This window comes from Stegostoma tigrinum, chromosome 17, assembly GCF_030684315.1.
Source record: "Stegostoma tigrinum isolate sSteTig4 chromosome 17, sSteTig4.hap1, whole genome shotgun sequence".
Classification (NCBI taxonomy): domain Eukaryota; kingdom Metazoa; phylum Chordata; class Chondrichthyes; order Orectolobiformes; family Stegostomatidae; genus Stegostoma; species Stegostoma tigrinum.
This window is the reverse complement of record NC_081370.1, coordinates 54941925-54963854: the sequence shown is the minus strand read 5'-3', so window position 1 is coordinate 54963854 and position 21930 is coordinate 54941925. Positions and strand designations below refer to the sequence as shown.

Genomic DNA, 21930 nt, shown 5'->3' with positions numbered 1-21930 from the left:
CATCAGTAAGATACATCCTAAGATATAGGTCCCAGCTGACAAGAAGGCCGGCTAGGATAGAAAGAAGGCTGGAACTGCAACAATTGTTTTTCCTTATTCATTCATGGGATGAGGGCATTGTGGGCCAGGCAGCGGTTATTGCTCATCCCTAATTGCCAGAGGGCAGTTAAGCGTCAACCACATTGCTATGGGTCTGGAGTCACATGTTGGCCAGGCCAGGTAAGGGTGGCAGTTTCCTCCCATACAGGGCATTAGTGAACCAGATAAGATTTTTTCCTAACAATTGACAATGGATTCACAGTCATCATTAGATTGTTAATTCCAGATATTTATTGAAATCAAATTCCACCACCTGCTGTGGCAGGATTCAAATCCAGGTCTCCAGGACATTATCTAGGTCTCTGGATTAACAGCCCAGCAGCAATACCACTAGACCATTGCCTCCCCTTGAAGTGTTAGCATTGTGGTGCAAATGACAAGGGAGGCATTCAGTGCCTTCACTGTGGTGGATATGACCACTCGCAGCAGTTTTTCAATATGACCATCAGAAGTCAAGTTCTATGGCATGAGAAACCACATCCTTTCAAAAGAAGCAACCATTTACATCTTATTAAACCAGAATATTTCCTTGTGAGTCCCTACAAGCTAGTCCAACTAGGCCTGCTCCAACAGGTCTTGGATTTTCTGATCCAAGTCCATGAAACCCAAGATAATGAGTAGTTTCCAGTCTGTAATGAATCACCTGGAACATGAGTTTTCCTCCAAGGAAGATATGACAAGACCATGTGAAGCTTTCCCATGGCTTTCCATGAATAGCAAATGCCTTGTTGGTAGTGTGGGGGAGTTCAGAACAAAGGGGCACAATTTTAAGGGAAATATTTAAAAGGGACATGAGGGGCAACATTGCCACACTCAGGGTAGTTCTTACATGGTGAAAACAACTAATACCAGATGCCACAGTGGAGGGGCAGCAAGCTAGAGTTTTGAGCCTGGATGGTTCTTCTTGATGCCACTGATAGATTTGAGGTTTATGACATGTGCCTGCTTCATGCCCCCTTCTGACCTCCCAATGCATCCTCATCTGGTATGAACAGGAGAGGGTGCCTCGAATCATTTGCTACTCTCCTTCCCCTTACACCAATTTTCTGTTCTGAGTTTCTGTGTTCAACCCCTCAAAAACTGCCTGCTATATCACAGCAGCCCAAGACAGAGCAAGAGATAGAAAGAATGCAACAATCTGCTTCTATTATGCCTACAGAAGCGGCCTGGCCTTCCAAACATTTCTAGTATTCTTGATTTTTATTTCCAATTTTTAACAGCTACAGTATTCATCTCATTACCAGCTTCTCTCATTTCCAGGCAGATGTGTCCAGCTCACCATGAAAGGTTGGCAATAAGGCATCCAATCAGAGAGCCAATAAGCCTTTGGTGTTGGACAAGCCTCATGGACTAATTAGATAGTCCATGATGACGCACTCATTCATTTAAAGTTAGCATGAGGAAAGGGAGCAGGAAGATGAAGAAAAATGCTTGCATAGAATCTGGTTAGAGCATGAAATTTGACACAAGAGGGAGCAACTAAGATAAAAATTATAAAAACGTAGGTGCCAAAGAATAAACTGACATTTATTTTTCTCCGTGAATGCACGTATTATTTTTGAAGATCTTCTGAATCAATGGGTGATATTCTGTCACTAAGCCAGAAACTGCAGATTCATGCCCCACCCAGGATGTGACAGCCAAGCAAGGCATATTTTGAATGTGGCCACACTGATTAAGTATCAACCTGTGAATCCAAACAGTGATGAGCATTGTACAGCCATCAGTGAATAATCCCATGCCTGACCTGATGATGGAGCAGCTGATGGGCTTAGGACATGAGTATGAAGAACTCCTGCAGAGAGGTCCTGGGTCTGAGATGACTGACCTCTAACAACTATAGCCATTTTCCTCTGTGCCTGATCTGACTCGAACCAGTAGGGATTTATATGTTCATAGTGTCGCAGCAATTTGCACTTTCCAAGTAATTTACATCACAACATCTCACATTTCTTTCCTCATTGTCTATTCCTACACTTGCCCCTTTCAGTTTGATTTCTGAATGACAATAGTTAGTGTCATTTGTTTTATTTGAGCAAACTGCATGAGCGTAGTAAGGGTAATTAAACATAAATCCTGGCATTTTTATTCTAATTTGTAGTGGCCACTTTACAGACATAGAAGGTACCTGTGAAATTAAAAGTGAAAAGACAGTTTGGATTTCAGTAGTTAACATATTTTCTTTATTTGTGGGCCCATATAAATTACATTATAGATCATACAAAACCAACACGTATTTCAACACATAGAAATGTTGCTTACAGCCATAAACATGTTGCTTTAAAACTTTTCTCAGTGGTTCATTCCTTTCATTATAATTCATAAAAATGTACTAAAATAAGGCAACACATAACTTACAAATGTCTTACAAGTAGCAGGCACACAAATTAAAAGAAACATTTCCAGAACTACTCAATATTAAGCTACTCTACACTGATTAATATGGTTCCCAAATCAGTTTAGAATAGCATGAGTGTGCATTAGATGCCTTTTCTGCGAACCCACGAAAGGAAGTTATCTATACTTTATTAATGTCATTTGCCCTTTATGGTGTCAGGGAACAGTGTGTAGGTTCCAGAGCTGAAACTGTACAATCAGTGGTTTCAGTGTTACACATTCCACATTGACAGCCTGTAGCGATGGCATAGGTGTAGTAAGGATCAACATTGGCAGGGCAGTTTGGAATGGTTATGGTTTCATAGACAATTTCTTTGTAGCTGCAAATATCTTGATAGATGGTGGCCAAAGAATTCTTGCTGACTGGATCCTAAAATAAAACATTATAAAAATGTAAGGCTGTGATGCAGCTATAAATTAAGAAACAGAAAAAGAAATACATATCAGAACATTTGCTCGTTCATTGGGTAATTTGATTATAACAAATTGAGTTATCCAAATCTGCAGCATTTTGCAATCCATGTCAACACATTACTCAGTTAATATCAGTTATCTCTAAAGTCGCATGTGATTTTCAGTTGTTTTTGCTTAAATTCTCAAATGAATACAAAACCAGAAAATGTTTGTAACATTAAAGTAAACGAGTCAGCATTCTTAAACAGAGGAGACATTTTCAAGCCTTGGACATCAATATGTTAAATGTGCCATTTCATTCTTAAAGATACAGACCTCCTGTTTTTTGTTTTAAACATACTGGTGTTTGTCTTTTGAACTTCAGCTTTCCTGTTTGCAAGTTATTTAATATTCAAAGTTTGATCATTTGCTCTTGCAGCTGTAGCATAGATTTTGACCACTTTGATCGCAGAATACCAAATGCTCAAAACTGATAAATTATCAATATTGAAATGAAGTCCCTTACCTTAGTGAAGCAGTAACCAGCACACCAAGTTGCATTGACCATGCCACAATATCCACATTCTTCCTTCTCTACAGAGATTGTGATATTAGTTAGCTGACATCTGTTCAGTGACTGGACAGACATCCAGCTCAGTAAAATGAGAAATATGTAGGTTACAAAAATCCTGGTCACCATAATTTGTAACATAAAGTTTACCTGGAAAAAAGGAACATGTTTCAAATTAATACATATCATTAGACTTCCAGCAGCCTTTACTGAATATGAAATTAACATTTTCACAGGATCAAATATAGCACAAATCTTCTCTACAGAATCTGACAATATTGAATGATAGTTGTTCACATGCCTAGTGCATTAAACCTTCATAATTCCCACACATTTCAGAAATTCAATACGCGTCTAGCTAGTATTATGAAACTAATACATAATAGTATTTCAGTGGCCAGTGTACTCTAGTCAAGAGCCTCACTAGGCCAAAATTATACAAAACATGTAATTTCTTCTGTGCTTTCTTCAAATCCTTCAAAATCAAAGGTTATTCATTTATAGCCGCGGAATAAGTTTTTCCATGTCTGAAGACAAATATATATTTTAAAGAACTTGAAGTTAAGTATACAGCATGCTATTATTATTTAGCATTTCTTAAAAAGAAAGTCAAAATACCTTTTTCTATGTGCATGTAACAGAGGTGTTCTTCAAGCTACAGTGCATCAGCTGTGCTCAAGACATCAGAAACTGAATTTGCATTTATACTGAATCAATGGTATCAACTCCAGATCAAGGGATTTACGGTCTTACCTGAACCAATCATTCCTGTTATTTTTCTTCATGCATTTCCTCACTTGAGGTTTCTGCAGCGATTAAGTTCAGTCTGTTAAAATATAAGGGGATTTTTTTAGAAATACCCTTGATTATGAAGAATGTTATGATAAAAGACAAGGGGATTATTGCAAAATACAATAATTAGCTGATGTATATTTAATTAGTGTTTACAGCCTATGCTTCTGGTGTCATTCTCAGATGTTTCTCTCCTAAGGTCTTTGAAGTTCACTTATTTAAGACCAGTTCGTTTTTAGAAATGGAATCACTTCAGTCCACGGAAATCTGGATAATACAGCTAATTGCTAGGTAACACTTTAACTATTACTGAGAGGTAGTAAGGTAGAAATAAAGTAGGTGAAATTCAGCTTCCACATTACCATGGGATAGATGGAAGTGAAGTGACCATACAACGCACAGTTTATATGTGTTTTGGTTAAAAGAAAATCCATTTAAGTATGCTTTTCTTTGAATGAGACACTGAAATGTTTTATTAATTCATGGCGCATTAGCAATAAACTATTGGTATTTGAGGTTTACACAACTAACTGATAATATTTATGTTACTAGCTCAATAACTAGGCTCAATAAGTTTATCCAGTGGGCATTTAGTTTTATAGACAAGAAAATCCTGATGTGTGATCTCTAGGATCTGGCAATTTACAATTTATTTTGTGATGGTTATACTATAATTAACCTCATCTTTTGTCCCTTAGGTGTGAGCCAAGTAAAAATAACTTTCTTTTCCCGTCATTGCAACCAGTCTCTCGGGTTTTGCAAGGAATTAGTCTTGCCCCCTATTCTTCATCTATGTACTGCCCTGTGGCATCTGCAGGCACATGATCCTCTCCCATGAACACACTGATGACACCCATGGGGTCCAGGTCTTCAGTCTGTTGACTTATTGCTGTTTGTTAGGTTGAGTCTGGCATGCACTCAGGGAAAAGTAAGCAAAACTATGGAAAAAGGGCTGAAACTTCTCACACACCATACCATTCCACTTCATCTGCAGAGGGCAGTGTTGTCAGGAGGGGGACGAGATGTGGGGGCTTAGACGGTATCATGTCTGGTGGAGGAGGGATGGGGAAGGGTGGTTTCTAGCAGAGGGTGAGAACCTGGGAGAGGGGGTATTGTGGTTATGGTTATAGAGGCAGGGTGGGGTAGACTGACTGGATCCTTGGGGTACAGAAGCAAATCAGATCTAGAGACTATATTCTGCATTTAACATCGTGTTTTATTACCCTGACGAGCTTATGTAAGGTGTGGATACCCTGCAAAACAATACTTTTCACTGTGTCTCAGTAGATATGATGATGATAATAAATCAAATCAAATCAATTCAAATCAAATAAAAAGGGAGAGAGCAGTAGGGGAAGAGTGGAGTTTGTTCAGAGCAATCTAAATGATAAAGCGGGAGTCAACTCCCAGTGGTTAAAAGCGGGTGTGTGTCCTTGGGGAGGGAGGGGTTCTGGTTTAGACAGGAGGAGGGGGAGTTCAGTTGTGGAAAAGGGGGAGGGCGCAAGAGTCTGGAGAAGAGCGAGGGGAGTTTGGGTTCAGAATGGGAAAGGTGGTTTGGATTTGGAGCGGGGGAAGGGAGTTTGGATCTGGAGCAGGGGAAGAGCTTTGTTTCCAGAGCAGGGGTTTGGGGTTTAGGCCTGTGAGCAGGGGGAAGGGTAGGGGGAGGTTTGGATTTGAAGCGGGAAGGGCGAGGGTTCATTGGGTCAGAGGAGGTAGAGGGGGGCTTGGGTCCAGACCAGAGGGATGGTGTGGTCAGTTCCCAACAGTATCAGGTCAGGGTCTGGGCTGGGGTACAAATTGTCTGTAGGCATTTGAAATTCCATCCCTGGTCACTGTGTCAAATGTTGATCTCATGTTATCACAGTCAATGAATGTCTCTTTCAATGATTGCCGATGCTGCTAAATGTACCAGCACCCTCTCCCCCCAATCACAGACCAATCAGCAACAGGATACCTGCCTGATATTTAGACGCTCCACACCAATCTCACCAGCTAACCAATGCCATCAATCTCACATCTACATCTAACAGGCTCCACATATTCACACATCTCCCAAGCACCCTCACTGCCTCCCCTTGGTTTGCAGAAGTATGGGCTATCACCTGACCATGCAAGGACCCTGGACCTACAATAGTATGTGTGCAGCCAACAGCAGCATCAAGAAGAACAAACCGTCAACAGTCTATTTGACTTGGACTGCTCATAGGAACAATTCCTTCATCATCAGCTTACAGCTCCAAACCTGTGGCTGTTTGCTCAGTGTCTATTACAGCACACGTGACAGCTCCCCAATTCCTCAATGTTGCAGTGGATGCTTAAATGGAATTCATGAGATCCAGACATGTAGTTCAAGCATGTTAGGACCTCCCTGTCACTGGGCATAAGCAGCACCGTGTGAATGGAGTTAGTTACAGAAAAAGTGTCAGATTAGAAGGTAGAAGCACATGTGCAGAATAGTCTCAATAACTCTTAGATGCTGCTTGGCCTGCTGTGTTCATCCAGTTCCACACGTTGTTGTCTCAGATTTTTCAGCATCTGCAGTTCCTGTTATCTCTTGTGTATCAGTGACTGCTGTGTGTAGCAGTGTTTGGTATTAATGAGCAATGAATAATGAATAGTGTTAGTTTACGGTCAAAGCCTGAAGATAGGTCTTGAAGTTGCTTTCTCCTCAATCAGTCTATCTTGATGCTGACCTTAGCGTGTGGCAGCAAAGGTGGAAAGATGTGAGCCCAGCCTGTGACCATTCAAGGTCAAACTGTGGTTTTCGATACCAATGCTCAAAGCAGCTTGGAGGATTTGAGGGTATGGTTACAATCCACCAATCTGTGCACCAGCTGGTTTTTAACACTACCACCCCATGGGCGGGCCAGTCTGGTAGTGTGGGGCACTGGCTCCATGGCACACAAATCTTTCATCTTTCATCCAGCTGACAGTTTTTGAGTGCTGTCACCCGTGCCATGTACTGTATCAGTGCCCTTGCTGGCGCCAAGGTACTAGGCAGCCCCCCTCCATGACAGGGCACACCATGGTGGTGCAGTCTGAAGTAAAGTCCCTCTAAGTTCAGAGTTGCTTGGGGTTGTCCTCCAAGGCCATCTGCAGTCTCCCACATTGAAGGTCAGCAGCCTTCCCATCACCCACTGCTAGTATAGCACTGAGTAGGAGCACAGGACAGATAAAGGCACCTACAAGATGATAATTTCAACATCCCTACCTTCCACCACCATTGTACGCTGAGCAGCAGTGGGTACCGTCTACAGGATGGAGGGTAGAATTTCACCAAAGAGCCTCAGGCAGCACCTTCCAAACTTGTTTTGGGAAGGACAAAGGCAATAGCTACACAGAAACACCACCACCTGCAAATTCCCTTCTAGGCCACTCACTATCTTGATGCAGAAATATTTTACAGTCCTTCGTATTTACTGGGTCAAAATCCTGGAACACTCTCTCCAGCAGCACTACAAATGTTCCTACTCCACATGGGCAGGAGTGGTTCAAGAAGGCAGCTCAGCACCACCTTCTCCACAGCAACTAGGTTAGGCAATAAACTCTAATGTAAAAAAGGTTTTAATGTTTTACGAGACTGAGCTTATTCTCTGTTCAATGCATTTTGTGAGCATCTATAAGATCATAAGATGTCAGAGCAGAAGAGGCCATTCAGCCAATCATATCTGTTTTCCCATTCAGTATGATCATGGGTGATCGGATAATCCTCAACACCACTTTACCGTTTCGAACAATGCCATTTGATTTCCTCTATCTGACTCAGCCTTGAATATGCTTGACAACTTAGCCTTGACAGAATTCCACAGACTCACTACCCTGTGAGAGCAGAAATTCCTCCTCATCTCCACCTTAATTGGGTGACTCCTTGTTCCGAGATGATTCGTCTGGTTCTAAACTCTTTCACAAAGGGAAACAACGTCTCTGCATGCATTTTATCATGTTTCCCTAAGAATGTTGTAAGCTTGCAACTCACTCTTCTAAACTACAATGAGTGCAGGCTTAATCAACTCAACCTACCGAAATAAGATAATCCATCCATGCCTGGGTTTAACCTAATGTGTCAGCTCTGTACTAGATCCAACACCAGTAAATGTTTCCCTCAATAATGGGCTAAAGACAGATCACAGTATTCCAGGTGTGGCCTGATTAATGCCTTGCGTAGATTGAGTGAACCTACACTGTCTTATACTCCATCTGCATTGACATAAAGGCCAATATTCTGTTTGCCTTCCTTCTTTCCCTGTGATTGAAATTGTATCCCAGTATTCTGTAATTTATACAGAAGGACTCCCAAATGTCTCTTTGCTGCACTTGGTGACTGTACCTCTAAATAACAACCTTAGGAAGGGCTGGTTGGATTAAACTTATCCAAGACTATCAGCATTCCCGTTAATTTTCTTCCTGGCTGTGCCAGCCTCCAGGATCAGTGCATGGCAGTGATCTCTGGAAATGGACTTAAATGCTATAATTGGTGTGCTAATATGCATGCATGGATCCTTAGAGCAACTTGGAAGGAATGTTGGAGACTATCCCAGATAATTTAGACACACCCATACTATAAAATTAACCAGTGATGAGGAACCTACCGAATATAAAAACTGTCTCATTCTCTTTCGGGGCACAATAAAATCCTTAGTCCCTAAGAAGCCTAATTCACCTTTATTTTACTCAGTTATATGTGTTTCAGAAACTGTTCTAATAACGTCATAATTGATTGAATTGTTCAGTCGTACAGACGCATGCACAAGGAAACCTAACCTCACCTTAATATAAAAACAGGAAAAGCTCAGCTGATCAGGCAGCATCTATGAAGAGAAATCAGAGTTAATGTTTGGATTGAGTCACCTTTGCTCAGAACCGACTCTTCCTCACTTTAAAATACTTTATTTCAGCATAACTTGTGATGATGATTTAGAAACAAGGCAAATTAAAAAGAAAATACATTCAGAAATTTATGTTAAACTTAAAGAGCGAAATAGCCTTGGATGAAATCCACATTGACCAGTAGCATTGGAACAGAGTGACTGAGGGAGCAGACTTAAGACCAATCCATTAATTCTTTAGTTGCTTAGAAAATAAGATATTTCCTGCCAATATCATTTTTCACCAATGAAATATGACAATTCTGCTTATTAATTAGTTCTGTTATCATTTGCCCTTGGATCATGGGTTTCAAAAGTTATCATAAAAAGTAGTTGGCATAGATCCATAGAAGCACTTAGAAAATAAAACTAAACATGAAATGTAAGACATGGAGTTATAGAGTCATACAACAAGGAAATAGACCAAGCAGCATCTCAGGAGCACAAAAGCTGACGTTTCGGGCCTAGACCCTTCATCAGATGCTGCTTGGCCTGCTGTGTTCATCCAGCTTCACACTTCATTATCTTGGATTTTCCAGCATCTGCAGTTCCCATTATCACAAGGAAATAGACCTTTCGGACCAAGCACTCCGTGCCAGCCATGTTCCCAAATAGACTACTGCCACTTGCCTGCTCAGAGCTCATATCCTCCCTCCAAACCTTTCCGATTTGTAAGCTTATCCAAATGCCTCTTAAACATTATAGCTGCACCAACATCCACTACTTGCTCTGGCAGTTCATTCCACACATAAACTCATAGAGTCATATAGAAACACAGGATGGAAGCAGGCCCTTCAGCCCAAAATGGTTCATGCTGACCATGATGTCTACTCAGCTAATTACATTTGCCCACCTTTGGTTCGAATCCCACTAAACCCTTCTCATCCTTGTACCTACCCAAATGTTTTTTAAATGTTACTGTTGTGTCTGCCACTTTCTCTGGCAGCTCATTCTGTATACGCATCACTCTCTGTGTGAAGAATTTGCCCCTCAGGTCCTTCTTAAATCTTTCCCCTCTCACCTTAAACCTATGCCCTCTAGTTTTCAATTCCCCATACCTGGGAAAAAAAGACTACATGCGTTCATTCTATCTATGCCCGTCATGACTTTATACATCTCAATAAGGTCACCTGCCATTCTCTTACATTCCAAGGAATAAAGTTCTATGCTGGCCAACCTCTCCCTAGGCATACTACTCCTAACAACATCCTGGTAAATCTTTTTTGTACACTCAGCAATTTAACAGTGTTTTTCCTATAACAGGGTGACCAAAATTGTACACAATACTCCCAATGCAGCCTTATCAATTACTTATACAACTGCAACATAACATCCCAACATCTATATCCAATACCTCATCCAATGAAGGCCAGCACGCTAAATGCCTTCTTCATCACCCTGTCTACCTGTGATGCTGCTTTTAATGAACTACATGAGCTACTGTCTGTGGGAAAAAGTCGCGCCTGTGGCCCCTTTTAAATCTGTCTTCTCTTAAAAATATGTTCCCTAGTTTTGAACTGCCCCACACTAGGAGAAAGACCCTTGTCATTTACCTTATCTATGCCCCTCATGATTTTATAAACCTCTATAAGGTCACCCCTCAGTCTGTGCTCCAGTGAAAGGAGTCTCAACTTTACCAGTCTATACCTGGCCTGCTGTGATTTTCTCACACTGAAAGGTTTTGGTTTCTAGCATCTGCAGTCCTTATTGTCTCGAGGTCACTGAAAGCCAACACTGTGAAGTATCTTCTAAACTTGCCCACCTTGAAGAGGATTTCCTCCTCCCTCCCAAGAGACCTCAATGAGTCTCTCTCCCACTGCAAACCCTGGTTGGCTCCTCTTTCCTGAAGCTAATCAACCATATTTGGAAGCAATCTCAATATTACAGCCACATCTCCTGACAAACGATTTTGGCTTGAAACATTGACTTACCTGCTCCTCTAAGGCTGTCTGACATCCCATAGTCAAAGGTCTGAGCAATAGAGACTAGCATGCTTTGTACCTTCTTAACCACCCTGCCTACCTGTGATGCGAATTTCAAAGCATTATGTGCCTGAATGCTTCGGTCTACAATATGACCAAGAGCCATACCATTAATTGTCGAAGTCCTGCCCTTGTTTGTTTTATCAAAATGCATGACCTGACATTTTTCCAAATTACACTCAATCTGCCACTCCTCATTCCACTGACCTAATTGATCAAAATCTCGTTGTAATCTTAGATAACCATTTATATGATCCACTATGCCACTAATTATGGTGTCATCTGTAAACTTACTAACCATGCCTGCTATATTCTCATCCAGTTCAATTGTATAAATGACAAATGAAAGTACCAATCGCTGCAAAACACTGCTGGTCACTGGCCTCCTGTCCAAATAAAACAGCCTTCCACTACTCTGTTCTGTCTTCCATCATCAAGCTAATTTTGGTTTTACTAAAACATTCTGCCCTCATTAATTTTCTTGGTTACTTCATTTAAAAAGTCAATCATGTTTGTAAGACACAATTTTCCTAACACAAAACCATGCTGATGATCCCTAATCAGCCCTTGCCTTTCCAAATGCAAGCAAATCCTATGTTTCAGAATCACTTCCAACAACTTACCCACCATCGATATCAGACTACACTGCATATAAACAGACGTTTTCCCAGCCAACATCAGTTCTGAAGAAGGGTCACTGGACCCGAAACGTTAACCCTGTGTTTTTTCTTCTCAGATGCTGCCAGACCTGCTGAGTTTTCCCAGCAACCTCTGTTTTTGTTCCTGATTTACAGCATCTGCAGTTTTTTCGGATTTTACTTTGAGAAGATTTGTAGCTCAGGTTGAGGTTCTGGATGTGATTTTGCTCGCTGAGCTGGAAGGTTCGTTTTCAGACGTTTCGTCACCATTCTAGGTAACATGATCAGTGAGCCTCCGACGAAGCGCTGGTGTTATGTCCCGCTTTCTATTTATCTGGTTAGGAAATGACATCACCAACCCAAGGAAACCTAACCAGATAAATAGAAAGCGGGACATAACACCAGCGCTTCGTCGGAGGCTCACTGGTGATGTTACCTAGAATGGTGACGAAACATCTGAAAACGAACCTTCCAGCTCAGCAAGCAAACTCACATCCAGGATTTTACTTTTATCGATCTCGGACTCACTGGCGTTTAGTTTCCAGGCTTCTCCTTACAGCCTTCTTCAAATAATGGCACAACTTTAGCCACCCTCTAGTCTTCTAATAGCTCACTGTGCTTATCGATGATATGAATATTTCTGCTAGGGACCCTGCAATTCCCTCCATAATTTCCCACAACATCCTAAGCCAAACAACGCTTGACTAAATAGCATTAAAGCAAACTGTATCTTTACTTTAAAGAAAATCTCGGCCACCACTATATAGTATATGTAACAGGTGTGTTATAGAAAAAAGGCACTTGGTTCAAAGTTAAAATTGACGTGCATGTGAAAGCCAGCTCTGCCAAAACATGGTGGTTTTCCAATGCAGCAGTGACTTTGAAATTTCTGCTACTTTTGACATGGTGGAAAAATTCCAGGGTGTTCCAGAAAAAAATAATTGGGAACTTTTTGGACTAGTGGCTGAAAGCTCATTCAAGGAGTGAGGTTTAAAGAAGTAATGTAAAAGAGGAGAGTGGGAAGGAGGGTGGGGATGTTTAGGGAGAGCATTCCAGAAGTTGGGTTCAAATGGCTAGTCTGTGCTGGGTGGAAGAGAAACCATTTCTAGAAATGCCAAGGCAGGTAAAAGTGAAAGCAAATGAGGACAGTCGCTTGGAGCAGGATAACGGAGGGACAGGCGTGGCAGGATGTTGTATTGTTGACCAATTTAGTGTTGCCAGGGAAGGTAAGGAAGGCATCAGAGATAATGCACCTGGGGTAAGAGTCAAAGACACCATCACTTGTTTGAGGCGAAAGTATCTGGTGGTGTAATAGGAGCAGAAACTTGATTGCGGGAATTTAAATAAAGAGCTGCGGGAAAAACCAATGTGTATTCCACTCAATCATCATCATAGAATCCCTCCAATGTGAAGCAGGCCATTCAGCCCATTGAGTCCACACTGACTCTCTGCAGAGGAACACATCCAGACCCACCTTATCTCTGGAATCCAACTAGCCTGAACTGCCCTGGACATGATGGGCAATTTGGCATGGCCAGTCCAACTAACCTGCACAGCTTTGGGCTGTGGGAGGAAACTGGAGCACCCAGAGGAAACCCAGGCAGACACGGGGAGAATGTACAAACTCTACACAGAATCACTGGAGGGAAGAATCGAACCTGGGTGATAACCACTGAGCCACTTTGCCACCTTGTGAAGGAACAAAATTGAATGGGTATATATTTAACGTGATGTGCAAAGGAAACAAGGGGGAAAGATGTAAAGTTGCCCTTGTGAAGGTGGTGGTGAGCTGACTTATCAAACCATTGCAGTCTGTGTGCTGTGACCCACAAAGACATTAGGGAAGGAAATGCAAGATTTCAACCCAATAGCAACAAAAGAATGGGGAGTCAGGAAGGAAGTTATTCACTACAGTCTTCCTCATCTGTGACCTGCCCTTGTTCGCACTGAGCATATATAGTGAGTCCAGTCGCATTTCTGGTCAAAGATAACACCTAGGACCTTGATAGTGGTGAATTCAATGAATGCCGAGGGGCAGTCATTAGATGGTCCCTTATGTGATCATTGCTTCGCATTTGTGTGGCGTGTATGATACTTGCAACCTGTCAGCCCAAGCCTAGATACTGTCCAGGTCTCATTACATTTGAACATGGACTGCTTCAGTATCTGAGGAGTTGCGAATGATGCTGAACATTGTACAATTATTGCCGAACATCCCTACTCCTGACATTATGATGGATGGAAGGTCATTGATGAAACAGCTGAAGATGAAAGCTGAAGACTTCTCCAAAGAATCTCTGCAGAGGTATCCTGGAGCTGAGGCAACTGAACTCCGACCACCACAAACATTTTCCTTTGTGCCAGATATGTTTCCGACCAGTGGAGACCCTACACCTGATACCCATTGATTCCAGTTTTGCACGGGCTCCTCAATGCCACACTCAGTCAAATGCAGCCTTGATCTCAAGGGCTGTCACTCTCGCTTCTCTTCGAGAATTCAGCTTTTTTGTCCACGTTTGAACTCAGGCTGTAATGAGATCAGGAGCCGAGTGACTCTGGCAGATCCCAAAATGGGCATCAATGAGCATAACAGTGCATAATGTTGATAAACCAGACCATGTAGTGAATGGCTAAACCAGTTGTGAACAATACACACTCAAGAACATTGGCGATGCCACTTCTGGAATACTGCATTCAGTTCTGGTCTTCCTGCTATAGGAAGAGAGGCTTGAAAGTGTTCAGAAAAGATTTACAAGGATGTTGGCAGAATTGGGCAGTTTGAGCTGTAGGGGAGGCTGAATAAGCTGGGGCTATTTTCCCTGGCGCATTTGAGGCTGAGGGATGACCTTATAGAGTTTTATAAAATCGCGAGGGGAGTGGATAGGGTGAATAACCAAGGTCTTTTCCTCGGAGTAGGGGAGTCCAAAACTAGAGGTTTAAGTTGAGAGGGGAAAGATTGAAAAAGGACCCAAGGGATAGCTTTCTCACACGGAGGGTGGTGTGTGTATGGAATGAGCTGCCAGATTATGCGTTGGAGGCTGGTACAATGACAACATTTAAAAGGCATCTGGATGGGTACATGAATATGAGAGGGTTTAGAAGGATATGGGCCAAAAGGGACTAGATTAATTTAGGATATCAGTTCAACATGGACGAGTTGGACTGTAGAGTGTGTTTCTTTGTTGTATAGCTCTATGACTCTATAACTCTAAGTCTACCCTCTTGGTCTTGAGAACACAGACCTGGTGGCAATGGCAAGATGAGTAAATAGGATAGATAGCTGTAAATAACTTCCTGTGGGCAAGAGTTTCAAACACTGGTCATTTTCTGGGAATGCACTGTCCATGAAAGTGGGACTTTGCTGTATTTTCAGCTGGTCAGTAGTGGGAAAATTATGGGGAAAAATACTGAGGAAGAACATAAATTGTTAATTATGTCAATGTGCTTATTTTGTTTATACATCTAACAATTTGCAAAATATTCATAGCTATATAACATTTATTTATTTAGAAAATCCCAATTCATCAAAGACGTACAGCACAGACTAAATTTCATTTTTTGCTTCCCAATTATCCAGCCCAAGACCATGCACTTGTACTAATCACTTTTTCAAATTGTCCCAACATTTGTCTACGTGCATCCCCAGGTGTCTCAGTTTTTGCAACCTCTTTAGATTTGTCTCTTTTATTTTATATTGTCATTCCTATCTTTCTCACTACAATGAATTACTTTATTGCTTCTCTGGATTAAATGCTGTCCGTCATCGGTTTGCTCGTACCATCAACTTGTTTATTTCGTCCTGAACTCAACTACTATCCTCTTTATATTTCACTAAAATTCCAATTTGTATTGGCTGCAAGTTTTGAAACATTGCCCTGTATAACTAGATCTCCAGTATATATCCAGAAAAATAGTGTCACTGGCCCAACTCCTGTTCCTCTTTTCTGAGGAATTATTGACCACGTTGCGAATAATATCTGCTTCTTGTCAATCATCTAATTTTAAAATTCAACTTTAATGTTGATAGCTTTACAGAAATTCATGTACAAATCATCAACTTCAGGGGCTTAGACAACAAAATGTGAGGCTGGATGAACACAGCAGGCCAAGCAGCATCTCAGGAGCACAAAAGCTGACGTTTCGGGCCTAGACCCTTCATCAGAGAGTGGGATGGGGTGAGGGTTCTGGAATAAATAGGGAGAGAGGGGGAGGCAGACCGAAGATGGAGAGAAAAGAAGATAGGTGGAGAGAGTATAGGTGGGGAGGTAGGGAGGGGATAGGTCAGTCCAGGGAAGACGGACAGGTCACCCCAAACCCCATCTCTTCCTCCGGTACATTGATGACTGTATCGGCACCGCCTCTTGCTCCCCAGAGGAGCTCGAACAGTTCATCCACTTCACCAACACCTTCCACCCCAACCTTCAGTTCACCTGGGCCATCTCCAGCACATCCCTAACCTTCCTGGACCTCTCAGTCTCCATCTCAGGCAACCAGCTTGTAATTGATGTCCATTTCAAGCCCATCGACTCCCACAGCTACCTAGAATACACCTCCTCCCAACGACCCTCCTGCAAAAATTCCATCCCCTATTCCCAATTCCTCCGCCTCCGCCGCATCTGCTCCCACGACAAGACATTCCACTCCCGCACATCCCAGATGTCCAAATTCTTCAAGGACCGCAACTTTCCCCCCACAGTGATCGAGAACGCTCTCGACCACGTCTCCTGTATTTCCCGCAACACGTCTCTCACACCCCGCCCCCGCCACAACCGCCCAAAGAGGATCCCCCTCGTTCTCACACACCACCCCACCAACCTCCGGATACAACGCATCATCCTCCGACACTTCCGCCATCTACAATCCAACCCCACCACCCAAGACATTTTTCCATCCCCACCCCTGTCTGCTTTCCGGAGAGACCACTCTCTCCATGACTCCCTTGTTCGCTCCACACTGCCCTCCAACCCCACCACACCCGGCACCTTCCCCTGCAACCGCAGGAAATGCTACACTTTCCCCCACACCTCCTCCCTCACGCCTATCCCAGGCCCCAAGATGACTTTCCATGTTAAGCAGAGGTTCACCTGCACATCTGCCAATGTGGTATACTGCATCCACTGTACCCGGTGTGGCTTCCTCTACATTGGGGAAACCAAGCGGAGGCTTGGAGACCGCTTTGCAGAACACCTCCGCTCAGTTCGCAACAAACTACTGCACCTCCCAGTCACAAACCATTTCCACTCCCCCTCCCATTCTTTAGATGACATGTCCATCATGGGCCTCCTGCACTGCCACAATGATGCCACCCGAAGGTTGCAGGAACAGCAACTCATATTCCGCCTGGGAACCCTGCAGCCTAATGGTATCAATGTGGACTTCACCAGTTTCAAAATCTCCCCTTCACCAACTGCATCCCTAAACCAGCCCAGTTCGTCCCCTCCCCTCACTGCACCACACAACCAGCCCAGCTCCTCCACTCCACCCACTGCATCCCAAAACCAGTCCAACCTGTCTCTGCCTCCCTAACCTGTTCTTCCTCTCACCCATCCCTTCCTCCCACCCCAAGCCGCGCCCCCATCTACCTACTAACCTCATCCCAAATCCTTGACCTGTCCGTCTTCCCTGGACTGACCTATCCCCTCCCTACCTCCCCACCTATACTCTCTCCACCTATCTTCTTTTCTCTCCATCTTCGGTCCGCCTCCCCCTCTCTCCCTATTTATTCCAGAACCCTCTCCCCATCCCCCTCTCTGATGAAGGGTCTAGGCCCGAAACGTCAGCTTTTGTGCTCCTGAGATGCTGCTTGGCCTGCTGTGTTCAGCCAGCCTCACATTTTGTTGTCTTGGATTCTCCAGCATCTGCAGTTCCCATTATCTCTGTCCTGCCATCCAATGTGGTTCTAGTGACTTTACCTCTACCTTTAAATGCAATTGTTATCATCAAGCTTTTCCATTATTTAACAGTAAAACTCAATTTTTGCTGTTAACAATTGCAACATTGTTTATTTTTAAACAAGAATGTGGCAACTTCAGAATTCATCCGCACTTGTTGATGCTTGTTCTCGAAAGGAGTAATTGATTGGTCAATAGCTACTGAGTTTAGGGGTGGCATGGTGGCCCAGTGGTTAGCACTGCTGCCTCACAGGACCACAGACCTGGGTTCAATTCTACCCTCAGGTCTGTGTGGAGTTTGCACATTCTCCCTGTGTCTTCGTGGATTTCCTCCAGATACTCCAGTTTCCTTCCACAATCCAAAGATGTGAATGTTAGACAGACTGGCCGTGCTAAATTTGCCTATATTGCTCAGGGATGTGTAGACTAGGTATGTCACGGGGGATGGGTCAGGATGGGATGCTCTGGGGTTTGGTGTGGACTTGTTGGGCAAAACAGCCTGTTTTCATAGTGTAGGTATTCTATGATTCTTATCCTTCTTTGCTTTTTTGAACAAGAGTGCAGAATTTGCAACTCCTTGGTCCCCCAACGTCTCCCCACCTACCCCCATCTAAGAAGGAAGCGATGCATGTGGCTAGTGTCACCAATATTTCTATCTCAGCTCTCCCTTTCTTCAGAGGTATCCAACGAACTCCTGCTGACTTGTTAAGTAGAGCCAGCCTATCGAATATTTCCTGATTTTTCTGTCAATTTTCGATCATCCAGTGTCTCTATTACATCCTTGTTCGCTATGGCTTTGGCAGTATCTTCTTCCTTGGTGAGGACAGATGTAAGATACTGAATTTGCACCCTAGGCTACCTTTGTTTTAGATTACACTGTCAGAGGATAGAGGGGTCATCACTGACAGCATCCTCATTTGTTCCCAACCAATTCTTGGTAGTGTAGATGAGGAGAGAGATCTCGGTGTCCATGTACACAGATCCTTGAAAGTTGCCACCCAGGTTGACAGGGCTGTTAAGAAGGCGTACAGTGTTTTAGCTTTTATTAATAAAGGGATTGAGTTCCGGAACCAAGAGGTTATGTTGCAGCTGTACAAAACTCTGGTGTGGCCGCACTTGGAGTATTGTGTACAGTTCTGGTCACCGCATTATAAGAAGGATGTGGAAGCTTTGGAAAGGGTGCAGAGGAGATTTACCAGGATGTTGCCTGGTATGGAGGGAAGGTCTTACGAGGAATGGCTGAGGGACTTGAGGCTGTTTTCGGTAGAGAGAAGAAGGTTGAGAGGTGACTTAATTGAGACATAAAATAATCAGAAGGTTAGGTAGGGTGGATAGGGAGAGCCTTTTTCCGAGGATGGTGACGGCATGCACGAGGGGGCATAGCTTTAAATTGAGGGGTGAAAGATACAGGACAGATGTCAGAGGTAGTTTCTTTACTCAGAGAGTAGTAAGAAAATGGAGCGCTTTGCCTGTAACGGTAGTAGATTCGCCAACTTTAGGTACATTTAAGTCATCATTGGACAAGCATATGGACGTATATGGAATCGTGTAGGTTAGATGGGCTTCAGATTGGTATGACAGGTCGGCACAACATCGAGGGCCGAAGGGCCTGTACTGTGCTGTAATGTTCTATGTTCTATGTTCTATGTTCTATACCTCCACTGAATGGAAAGCATTGCCAAGCTGTCTGAGAGGTTGGCTAAGAGGCAGCCATTTTGCCGTCAATCTGACCTCACCCACAAGCCTGGGCAAGTGAAGATAGCAGATCGGTTTCCTTAAAGGACATTTGTGACCCTGTATCATTCAATGGTCACTATTGCTGAGATAAGGAACAAAAACAGAAGTCGCTGGAAAAGCTCAGCAGGTCTGGCAGCATCTGTGGAGAAAAAAGATCCGAGTTAATGTTTCGGGTCAGGTGACCCTTCCTCAGAAAGTTGATATTGCTGAGGTTAGCTTCAGATTCCAGATTTGTATGAATTTATTTTAAATTCTACGTCTTGCTGTCATGGAATTTGAGCTTATGTTTCGAAAACATTAGCTTGGATTTCTATATGACTTGTCCAGAATGATTAACACTATACTACCATCTCCCACCGCTGGCCCATTTTTCTGTTTAATATTCTTCTTCCATTTATGAACATATAGAAGATGTTTAGATTCCTCTCTATGTTAGCTGCCAGTCTCTTCTCATTCTCTTTCTTTTCTTCTGTTATTTCACCTTTAGGTTCATCAAGGAATCATTTATTTTCAGTCTGGCCTACTTAATTAATCAACCTGATATCAGTGATATCTTTCATTTCCTTTCTCATTATTTTCCTTTTACGGTGATGTGGAGGTGCAGGCGTTGGGCTGGGGTGGGCAAGGTGAGAAATCACATGACACCAGGCTATAGTCCAGCAGGTTTATTTGAACACACAACCTTTCATGTAACACCTGAAGAAGGAGCAAGGCTCCAAAAGTTTGAGTTTGCAAATAAACGCGATGGACCATAACCCGGTGTCATGTGATTTCTGACCTTGTTTTTTTTTGTTTCATCCAGGGAGCTTTGTCTTTGGTTGTCCTTGTTTTTACCTCCCATGGTAAATGTGTCCAAACTATCTCCATTGTCTGTTGCAGTTTTACCTGACGATCAATGGTTCTAATGTTCTAATTTCACCAAAGTAAGTACTAATTAATTAATTTTACCTTGGATTGTCCGCTATCCTTTTCCATAGTTAACTGAAAATTTGTGATATTATGATCGCTGTTCCCTAAATGTTACCCTCCAAGCATTTGACTCTTCTTCATGTCTGTTGGGCCAAGCACATAGCAGTGGCACAAATACAATGGGCCTCTACATTCAGAATAATTCTATGATACAATGGTTTTATAAGCAAATTCTTCTGAATGCACAATGTAAATTCTTCCTTCTGGTCTTCATATATTTGCTCTCTTGATCTATTTTAGGTCATTGAAGCCAGCATTATCATTACTCTACCATTTTTATGACTTTCTGCTACAGATTTCCTCTGTAACTTTCCTGCTATTATGAGGATTATAGACACCACCCAACACCACACTGGTTCCTTGATTAATTAACTGAAACCAAACAGATTCTGTTGTTGACCCCTCCATAACTTTCAAGAAGGAGTCAAATATAGTTCTTGGGACTAAAGGGCTCAAAAGATGTTGGGCTAAAACAGGAAGAGGGTACAGAGTTGAATGATCAGCTATGATCATATTGAACAGGAGAGCCAGCTCAAAGTGCTGGCCGTTTCAAATTTTCTGTTTCCATCTTTCTGACCCGTCTCTCTCCCGCACACTAATGTTCTCCCGAAACAACATCACTACCCCTCCTTCTTTCCTAAACCCCACCTTTCCTAAACACTTGTTATTCTTAGTACACTTTATGTCCACTTTTTTAGCTAGGTCTCCATTTCAGCAAAACAGCATCTTTCCTTGTGGCTCTCTGCAACGGCAATGCACCAACCTTACTTCCAAAGCTCTCTGTGTCTGTACACATTCACTGTAAACCTCATTCAAGCCTATTTTTGGCATCATTGTTCTTGTTATTAATCGGGCCCAAACGCATACCCAGTTATTTCTGGCACTATAGCTGGCACCCTCTCCCCATCTCATGTGAACACCTTTTTTTCTAATTTTACATCTTCCTTTCGAGTTTTTTTTAAATTTTCCTCAACTGCAAGATTATGACACATGAAACATTCTTCTGAGCAGAAAGCATGGCATATTTCACTTGCAACCATGCTATTTGGGGCAAGAATTCCTGCAACTGAACCTGGCTGCTCACTCAATAAGAAAGTGACAAGTGTACCACCACCATCTGGTGGTTAGAACAGAAACTGCAGCTCCAAGTGTTTTTTTAATGAGGGGTAGGCAGGTTTTTGCTGGCATGACTGAACATCTTAACTAAGGGTTAAGATTTCACCCCATTGCACACTTGTGGTATTGTGCACTGATTATTTTTGTGCTTGCTCCTTGCTCCCCTTTTCATGAAAGTTTCAATCCAGCCCAATTTCGAGGGCTCGAGTCATTCTGCATTGAGGCAGATAAACCCTGGTATTTATCAAACTTGGTGCATTTGACTGTGCTGCCTGAGTGCTCTTCGGTGGGGGGGGGGGGGGGGTGCTAAGGATGTGAGTGGAGTGCACTGATGACACATAATGCAATCAACTTGCTTCTCCTAAAGACAGCCCACACTTTTAAACAAGGGAGTCAATGAGAGGGAGTGATTACTGTTACTGGCACTAACTGCATATGGGGGGTCTGCACAAATGGAGCATATGGGAAGAGGAGAGGCTC

At 42.8% G+C, this 21930-nt stretch overlaps 1 protein-coding gene across 6 annotated transcripts in view; it reads right to left on the bottom strand.

Annotated features, from left to right (window-relative positions):
• Window positions 1-2297: 2297 nt before the first annotated feature.
• Window positions 2298-21930, bottom strand: part of fshb (follicle stimulating hormone subunit beta) — an 88945-nt gene continuing 69312 nt past the window's right edge. For 4 of the 6 annotated variants that reach the window (XM_059652162.1, XM_048546119.1, XM_059652161.1 and 1 more), the window contains exons 2-4: window positions 4214-4286; window positions 3416-3610; window positions 2298-2866 (exon numbers count right to left, since the gene is read on the bottom strand). In XM_059652162.1, the coding sequence (XP_059508145.1) occupies window positions 2645-2866; window positions 3416-3601 (408 nt within the window). In that variant the 5' untranslated portion in view covers window positions 3602-3610; window positions 4214-4286 and the 3' untranslated portion in view covers window positions 2298-2644. Of the gene's footprint in view, window positions 2867-3415; window positions 3611-4078; window positions 4126-4213; window positions 4287-9018; window positions 9061-21930 lie in introns of those variants that run through there. The other 2 variants (XM_059652160.1, XM_059652163.1) reach the window with 2 other exon arrangements.